Genomic DNA, 9,976 nt, shown 5'->3' on the forward strand with positions numbered 1-9,976 from the left:
TCTAAGAGAGAAAAAAAAATATACGGCTGTATCGACAAAATTGCGATTCTTATTTTATTCATTTAGCTGAAATTTATTAACTGATTTAGAATACATGGTTCTTCATTTTAATTATTAAAATCGTTTCTTGGAAGTTTATAGTTAAAAAATCTGTCACACGCAAAAACTTAATCTTATATTTCTTCATATTTAAGAACAATAACTTTTAAGCACTTTTTTTTTTTTTATATTTATGTTTTATCTTAGTGTTATTTGATTGACTGAGTTTTATTCTTAGATTTTTATTTCTCACATTAAAAAGAATTTAATATTAAAAATATTAATGTTTTTTTATTATTATTGTCGTCATTTTATTGTTATTACATGTTTCTTTTATATTCTTACAAGTTTGGAGATAATTATTTACATTATATTTTGATATTTTTAGTTGTTGTATTTATCAAAATACAGTTTAAAATTTTAATAAATAAGAAATATATTATTGAAATTACGTTAAGAATAATTATTTTAATTATAATATTTTTTATACTTTCGATTTTCTGGCCTAGCCTTTTCCAAATATAAAAATTTTAGTCTCTATTATTCTGTATCCAATAGTCACAATAATGGTTTTATTTAAAAATAAATGTATATAATACGAATCAGAAATAGTTATTATTTAAACTGTAAAATGTTTAACTAATTATATCAAATACTTTTATTTAAAAAAATTGTGAGCAGAAAACTAAATATCTTTTCTATTATTTCTTAAAAATATTTGAAACTAGTTATCTTTGACTTCTATCTTAAATTCAAAGAAAACAATTACTCTTTTGCTATATATAAGATAATCAATTTTCAAGTTAAAATTAAATGAGTATACTATTTAGAATGAATATGTTTTTATTTTTTAACTTTAAATGAAAATTGAAATTAATTATTTAGTTTTTTAATCGAATATTTTAAATTTTATTTGATATTTTAAATGTGTTTTTAAGAAACTAAACATATATTGTAAAGTTGTCTTCTATACTTCCATCAATTTTTCATTATTCAATACTCGTCTTCTAAGCCTTTTAATTTACTGCTGAATGATAAGAAACCTAAAAAAAATCTCCAACCCTCACTCAAATCAGTACTTGGTCAGATATTCTAGTCAAATATGAATTAAATGCAAAAATGAAAATCAAACTACAATTATAATACTATTTATAGGTTAACCTCATTGGCCATAGGCCCCACTCGAATTAACATAGATATGAGTCCATTGGTCCAAAGGCCTAATGGTCAACTTAACTATGAGAAATTGAAATAATTTTTAGTTAAATTATCCAATAAGAGGATGTCCTCTGTAGGTTGATGAGAGATTGGTAGACGATATCCTGATTTAATGAGTGACAGTGTTATCAAAGTAGATGCAGTCTTTGGTGTAGAAAGCATAGTATCTAATACCCTGTACCCGATGTTCGACTAAGTGATCCATTTATGGAACAATTCAGTAGTCGCCTTATTGACTGCGAGCTGTCTTGGACTAGATACCCAATAAACGTTATCATGGTTTTGTCTTAAGTAACCCAAAGAGATGTAGTTGATAGAGCTGAGAGTTCTTTTATATACATTACAAAACATGTTTTATGACAACTTTGAATTGTTTATATTGTTTGACACATTTCCTCTTCAATGTTAGTTGAAAAATACGTTTGAAATGTTAAATAAATTTAACTAATTTTGGTTAAAATGATTAAATTCACTAAATTTATTTAAATTATTTACACCGTTTAATATCATATTAAAATAATGAATTTTAAATATATGTTAAGTCTGATTTAATTTTATAAAATCGATTTATAAAATGAGATTTACATAATTTTTATTTTTTTAGTTTAATTTTACTTCTATTCTAAGTGAAATCTTTAAAATATTATGATAAGATAGATACATTTAACCAAAATAATATTGGTTTGAAATTTTGAAAACCTTAGGTTAGGCATTTGAGTGAATTATTGTGATAGCAAATGCTTTTCTTAGGATGTTGAATTTTGATGAATATACATGCATTTTAAAATCTTGATTTTTGTATTATTGTTAAATTGTGAAAGTTGAAATTTTAAAATAGGAAATTAAGTACGAGTTAGATTTTTATATGTGGTTATAAGGGTTTGTATAACTCCTTGAACCCGGCTAAAATTATTTGAATTAATGGTTATTATATAATAATGTATATATTGTTGTTGAATAATTGATTGTTTTGAAGGCAATTGCATAGAGATAAATGATATTTTGATTTGTATTGAAAAATAAATATTTAGAACTAAAATGAAAGCTTGTGTTAGATCAATTGAAAAATAAATTAATTTGTATGATTAGTATGTCCCTCAAACCACATAACTACATAAAAACTTGATTAATAACTTTTTTTTTTGTTAAAAACAAGTGTTTTAAGAAAACTAGATAATAAAATTGATAAAACATTTGGTATTAATGAGAAAATTATTATATTTATGATTTACAGATTTAGAAGCAAAAGACTACTTCGTCATAGGACTGTTTCTTCTCTCATAGCATTAGACGCAATATGGATTAATCTAAAAGAGTAAATTAAAGACTAAAATTAAAGAGATTGAAGGTGTGGATTGTGTTCAACAGATTAATTTATAATAAGAGATAAGTTAATTATTATTTTGTTTTTTAGTATTTCTTTTGGATGTTAAAAAAAATATGCAGGGAGTATAAAATATTTAATAATAACTGTTAATATCTCATAATTACTTAACTAGTTTCATTAAAATATTTATGATATGATATATTTGTAAAAAAACATTTAAAAATTTTTAAGGATGATATTTTTATTGGGATATAAATAAAGTCTCGAGTAAAAAAAGAATTAGACATGAATTTATATATATATATATATAGATGCTTTCATTAATAAATTTTTGTTTGAAATAACACTAAAAATAAATCTGGACTTTACAAAATGGATAATATTTTTCCAAGTGTCGTGATCGGTATAACTATAACAAAATAAAATGGGTTAAATAATATCAAAGATGAAGCTCCATTTTTGTAAGAGCTTTCACATAAACCAAAAAAAGAGTGAAGACATCTTCCATAAATGATTTTTTATTATTTCTTTTATGTTTTTAAAACAAGTTTGATGGACAGTAATAAAATCTGTTGAATTTAGTTTTAAGGCAAATTAATATCAATTGACATTTGCTACATAAAAGATTATTATTGATTTAAAATTTTCACTACACAGATTTATTACATAAAATATTATTTTATTATAATTAGTAATTTGAACTTGTAAGTAAGTATTAATAATTTAAATTAGAGTTAAATATGATTTTAATATGATACAAAATTGAAAATTTGTTTTTATTTAAAATTTTAATGTTTTTATCATAAAGATTAAAAATAAATAAATGTAATTTTTTTAACTTAATTACATTAACTTTTTAGATATTTAATGTGTTTATACTAATTGTTTACTGTTTAATATATTCTCATTCCAATATAAGTTGAAAAATATTTTAATAAAAAAATTAATATAATTGAATCAAATAAACTATATTATTTTTAAAGTTTAAAGATAAAAATATATTAAAACTTAAAAAAAATCTAATTTCATGATTTAAAACTAAAAACATAATATAAAAATATTTATATTTTCAAAAAATATAATGTACAAATTTAATCTTTTAAATTAATTTTATTTTTATTTTTAATTTAAAGTATAAAAATATACAAATTTGAGGGATTAGAGGGACTGGATTAAAAATTTTAACCCATCCATTCCATTTTGATGTGACAAACCCATTTTACTATTGTTAATTATATAACTGTAAATGTTATTTATCTTAAATTTTATTGTGTAGTACACACAATATTAAAATATAATATTGTCTTTTTTGGTTTATCTTGGTACTCTAAATTTAAAAATTGTTTTAGAAAAGGATTGGTTGAAAAATGTGGATGGGTTTGGTCTTTGTGAGGAGCACAGAGGTCAATGAAACATTAAATAAAGCATTTATTTCAGGGTCAGTTTGCACAATGAAAGTTGCAGCATATATAGTAAAAAAATCAACTTCCACCTCCTTATCTAACTCATAATATAAATAAATAAAAAATATACAATCAAAACTTGAATTTATATTTACCTATTTAAATTAAAAAAAATCTCATATAAATAAGTTTAGATCTTTATTTTATTAATCTATTTATTTATTTATTTAATATTTTGTTATTATTTTTGAGAATGTAACCATTAGAAGAGATTAATTATGATTACAATATTTAGTATATTATGCACGTAGTTTATATTTATTTTTCAAACAAAATATATTTTAAAATTACATTAAAAAATATGTATAATAAAAAATAATTAAATGTTATATTATTATCAATTCAATAACCTAGAATCATTCAACAAAATTACATAAAATAAAGCAAAAGACACTTATCAAACATTTGTAATCATAAGTAACATAATATAATGAGATAAAATAAGATTAGATTTATGGTTGTATTTATCTGTGTTGTGTAGCTTATTCTTTATAGTACTAAAAATTCACAAATTTTTTTGTTTTTTCTTTTTTTCTTCTTAGAAATTCGATTATCTTCCTTTATTTCAATTAACTTCATTAATTATAAACCTAACATTAATTTTGGATTTACTTTAATTATTTATCTTGTATCAATTCTATCATAGTCATGGTTAAGAGTTGGCTACGGCTATATGAACGGTATTTGTTTTTAAATCTAATTAACGTAAAATAATTAAATAAATTGAGATTAAACATAACATAATAAATTAGAGACATCTCATCCTAACCTTTATAAACAACACAACTAAAATTAGATTAATCCTGCCAAATAATCATAGTTATAAAACAAGGTCTAACAATTTTTTTTTTTTAAGTTTTTATTTTATATTTTAATAAACACTTATTTCTTCTAATTTTTATATATTCTAAAGTTTCTTTTCATTTTTTTTAATTTGACTATTCTTATATTATTAAATAGTAATTTGAAGTTTTAGAAATGTCAATATAATAAATTATTTATATTACTTAATATTAATGTGATTTGAAGTTTTATTAAATCAAGTATTATAAATTTGAAATATTAGTGTAGGTGAGAACCATAATTCTAATTAGACTCAACATGGTTTAATATAACATACAAGAATTACTATAAAACACTTAATTATTTGTTTTTATATGACTTAAACAACAACACATATAATACTTACTTGTTGATCTTCTTGAAGTTCATTTTGTAATATGGTATTTTAAAGTTTGCATAACATCAAAATCTATTAAGCTCTTATAAATATATAAAATTCACAGATATAACATGAGTAGAACAAGTCACAACAAATACCTGTTGAATGAATGAAGTTGTTTCTATGTCATGGTTTCCGTTATTTTGTTCAATGGGAACAAAGAGAAATTACACGACTCAAGTATGTTGTGTTCACTTAGAACATAACAGAAAGTAAAAGGAAGGAAAAATAACATGAGTAGAACAACAAAATACATAAGACAAACCCGACACTTGAGATACAACATATAAGTGCAACCCAAGTTGCTCAAATTCATGTGCCCCCCAATTATCAAAGTCAAGTGTATCATATCATATCATCATGATGATGTTTTGTTAGTGGCTATACATTGCCTGCTACAACGACTCCTCCAGAAGAAAACGTGCGGGTTCACATTTTGCAGTGTAGTTAAATTTAGATGAACAGTACTTCCTATGTACCCCAGTAAGTTTCCCTTTCCCAGCCTTCTCATGAAAATCAACCATTGATGTAGAGCACTCTCTGCCAGTCACAATTAAGCACACACATTAGTATTATCTACACAACACCATTGGAACATAAAATTATGCACCACTTACAATAGCTCATCTTCTGAGTAATTGGAGTGCCATTCACATGTTTTACTCCATTGTTTCACGCCATAAATGGAGCATTGAGCTGTATAAACAGCAGCTGCTGCTAGCAAGGATGGAGGGAACTTCAGCATCTCATATTCCACTAGAGATAGCTCTACTAGGAAGAAAGCCAGTAGCTCAAGCTGTTGAGGAATAATAGAGTCAAAAAGTTAGTGCATGCTTCTAAACTCAGAATCTCTGGCAGAACTACATGAAGAATAATACTGACCTTTCTGTCTGCTTGAGCTGCCTTTAGGAATCTTTTCATAAAAACATATGCTGTTGGCACAGACATGTTAAACTGCAATGTGTTGACCATCAACTTCTCCTGCATAGTTCACAATGAACAAACTCAATTAGTTCAGCCACACGAATCAGTTAATCTGCAATGTGTCAATGAGGCAAACAAATCTACCATCTCCAGAACTTCCTTCCTTGTGTATGCTTTGTCTGATATGAGAATTAGATCCCCTACCACAGGAACTGAAACCTCTTCATACTTGCATGCCAGAAGCATTGCAACTAGTCCAACCAACTGAAGCTTCTTTCTTACAACTGTCTGCTTTGCCAAAAATCTGTCTATGAGATTAACTGTAAGGAACAATGTCTCATGCATGAGGTCAAATTTGTCGTGCACCTGAAGGATCAAAACAAACATATTAGGGAGTTTAGTTAGAATTCACTGAAAACAAAACAAAATCCACAAGGATCATTGTAGCACAGTTGGTTTACCTCAATAAGCCAGTCAATAAGTATAGCTCTCATCCTTTCATTAATGTCAAATTGCTGTGTCATATAATTGGGTGAGACACAGCTAGAACCCTGCATTGTAGCAATGCTGTTTAGTTATCATAATCAAAATTCAATACAAAGGCATTCCCATGTTAGTTTAGCTGCCATTCTAGAATCCCTTTTGATTTCTAAAATTATTAAAGTGAATTAAACTCTACAGAGAAGAATTTCAAAAGTAAAAAGTTATATAAATACAATATAGTGAATTTGAGCTATATCCAAAATTATATAGATGGTCAGCAGGATGGGGAGACAATAGTTGCTGAATTTTCTTTAGCAGAAAATGCAACTTTTGAATGCAGCACTCAAAAAAGTTCAATTGACAAATTAGAATTCAGACAGTATCCCCATTTAATGTTAAACTGTTTTGAAACAGTCAGAAAAGTGTAATGAATTCAAACTATTCAATTCCAAATTTACCTCCATTTTTCTGTAGTAGGCGTAAAGATCTTCAATATAATCCACCACTGCAAGGGGATTATTTGCGTCACATATATCAATGTCCAAAACTGTCTCATCAATTATATCCTCCATCTCAACTTCCTCCATCTGATCTAATTCATTATGCACTGACACTGTCTGCTCCAAAGACATTGGCACCGGTTGGTCATCCGTTGGTTTGTGTTCATCATCAACAAATATAACCTCTCCAAATCCATTCGAATTTGAATTTCCCAAGTTTGACCTTTTGGTTCCCTGTTCATTCATTCAAATTGATCCCACCACTCAAATCTCAGTTTCAACTTTCAAATTGTCAAAGGATATGTGCAATGTGCAAAGCATAAAATTTCATCATAAAAGTACCTCAGCACGATTTTGCTGTGTGCTGGCAATCTGTGCAGCAAACCTCCTAAAAGTAAACCAAAATCAACAATGTGTTACATTGAAACTTGTGTCTAAAATTAAAGAACAGAAAAGTCTCATTAATCGATTTCTTTTTTCCCTCTAGTGAGAAACCGAAGGGGGCTATACACTACACTCATTGAAACACACTTCAATTTCAAAATTCAAACACTTATTTTCACTTTTTTCATCCACCCAAATAAAACTCCAAATCACACAAAAGGGTTATATCCTCTAACCTTGTGATGGGTCGATGCACCGGATCCGCCTGCTTCTTTTCACACACATCTTGTTTTCTGAAAGTGAAAACCACACCATCAACATCACAGACAAAAAGAAAACTGAAAAATCACAAGAGAAAAAAAAAACAGCATGCCCCAATCGAAAAATATTAAAAAAAGAAAATTACTCTGCCAATGTTCTCTTGTTAACAACACAAGGGTAAGGTCTCCCTTCCGCCACCAGATCCTGATTGATCACGCTCAACGCCCTTCTGTTCTGTCCCACCTTTCTGTTTCCCCCACAATTCATCCCTCCTATCACAACATCCACAAAAAAAAATAAAATTAATGAATAAAAAACCCTCACTACCCATGTTGTTTTTATCATTAAATCTTGAATCTTTCCTCAACATTGAAACCGAAACTTCACTTAATACCTTGAAAACTTGTGGGGTTCACTGGTTTAGATCTGTTCTCATCTGATATGACCATTGTGATGAACACACAGAAACAAATAACCACCCACAAGACTATAATCACAAGGAGAAGGGCATGTAATGCAGGAGGAAATGGAAGTGGGTGGCTACTCTTTTTACACTAATTAACAGTGACACTACAAACACCACACTGGAGGACTGAAACCATGGGGTATTTGTCTGGTGAGACCACTTTTCAAAACTCAACGGCTAGTCACTAATGACCGTTGGATCGTTTGGCTGGCACCACCATTACTTTATTTTATTTTTTTTCTATTTTTTCTACGTTGTCTCTCTGTCCTAAATTCTAATAACGGTAATAATATGCCTCCCATGTGGAGAAGCGTGTAGCCGTAGCCACCTTCATTTTTTTCAAACCACAGTTACAATTACACTTTACTATTCTACCTTTTTTGCTCTTTTACTTTAAGGTAAACAATCTTATTTATATTAAAATTGTAATAATTATGATTAACATTGTGATTAATTTATGTTTATGTTTTCTACTGCACAGGTTAATTAATTTAATTGTTTCTAATTTAAGAGAACATTAAATAACTTCCATAAGAAGATTAGAAAAAAAAAGTTAATAAATATTTTAATTAGGTTCAAAATATCATATTTTTATAGTTTAATGTATTTAATAAAATTATTCTAAAAAGTTGAAATTGGATTTAGTTACTACGTTTATATTTTATACCGATTATAAGGTACGAAATCCATTAGATTTTTAATGACACAGATAAAAATTTAAAATTGATAAGAGACAATTTATTGAAAGTTATAGTACATTTCCAAATTTTAGTCGTATAGTCATATACAAATATTTTCATATTAATTAATAATTTTGTATATAAATAATAGACCATGTTTCAGATTTTTTTTTATTATTAGTGTTTGATCAACATTTATTTTGACGTTAGAAATTTAATAAGTCATCCATTATAGTTTATTGATGTGTCTTTTAGTAAAATTTACTGTTAATATGGTTAATGATCTTTAATAATGTGAAATAATTGATATTTAAAATAATAATTTTGTGGAACTAAATATTTTTCTACTGTGATCTTTTTTAATTTAATTAAAATGTTTAAAAATCAAAAAAGAAAAGACAAAAAAAACTAGACATGATTGGGTGTTGAATTTGTCAGTTTTTCGATGCCGGTTCTTCTATTTCTTCTAACGGTCATTCATGTGCGCTCCGCGCTCTACCGCACTTCTAATTTAGAATTAAGTTTTTTTTAATATGGGAATCAAATAAATAAATAAATATATACATTTTCCAATTACACTAGTAAGTTTATATATGTAATATAAATTAAGATCTATCTTCAATATAAGTGTCTGATGTAGACATGGTGTATGCGTGATTAAACATTGCATTATTTGTAGTTGATTTCGAACACACTCATCTCATGATTCAACGTTGCATAAAGTTAAAATAATTATGATTCAACATTGCATAAAGTTAAAATATTTGTAAATAGATTTATAACAATTCATAATGATCAACATCACCGTCTTAATTTGGATAGCATTTAATATTATATTACAAAGTTGAGTTTAAATTTAATTTTTTTTATAAAATAACTTATTTATTTAATCTTAAATTTGTTTAAAATATTTTTTAATTTATTTAATCAGTTTTATAAATATTCACGTAAAGAAAAAATCTTATACTATGAAAATGTCCATACTCTTCCATACTATTTAGTATTTATA

At 26.3% G+C, this 9,976-nt stretch overlaps 1 protein-coding gene across 1 annotated transcript; it reads right to left on the minus strand.

Annotated features, from left to right (window-relative positions):
- Positions 1-5,364: 5,364 nt before the first annotated feature.
- On the minus strand, positions 5,365-8,530 carry LOC106777879 (G2/mitotic-specific cyclin-1). The gene is made up of 10 exons (XM_014665691.2): positions 8,216-8,530; positions 7,967-8,093; positions 7,797-7,853; positions 7,519-7,564; positions 7,135-7,410; positions 6,655-6,744; positions 6,338-6,559; positions 6,152-6,250; positions 5,887-6,065; positions 5,365-5,809 (listed from the first exon to the last, which is right to left on the minus strand). Exons 1-10 carry the CDS (start codon positions 8,268-8,270, stop codon positions 5,665-5,667), a joined length of 1,296 nt encoding a protein of 431 aa, XP_014521177.1. The 5' UTR covers positions 8,271-8,530; the 3' UTR covers positions 5,365-5,664.
- Positions 8,531-9,976: the final 1,446 nt, after the last annotated feature.

Source organism: Vigna radiata, chromosome 11, assembly GCF_000741045.1.
Source record: "Vigna radiata var. radiata cultivar VC1973A chromosome 11, Vradiata_ver6, whole genome shotgun sequence".
Classification (NCBI taxonomy): domain Eukaryota; kingdom Viridiplantae; phylum Streptophyta; class Magnoliopsida; order Fabales; family Fabaceae; genus Vigna; species Vigna radiata.

What these genes read in the sequence shown, in the direction of transcription:
- LOC106777879 (XM_014665691.2), bottom strand. Translation starts at nt 8,270, where the DNA reads ATGGTCATATCAGATGAGAACAGATCTAAACCAGTGAACCCCACAAGT. An exon ending in CACAGCAAAATCGTGCTGAG is followed by an intron (nt 7,411 to 7,518) that starts GTACTTTTATGA and finishes ATGAATGAACAG; the next exon opens with GGAACCAAAAGGTCAAACTT. An exon ending in TTATTGACTGGCTTATTGAG is followed by an intron (nt 6,560 to 6,654) that starts GTAAACCAACTG and finishes TTGATCCTTCAG; the next exon opens with GTGCACGACAAATTTGACCT.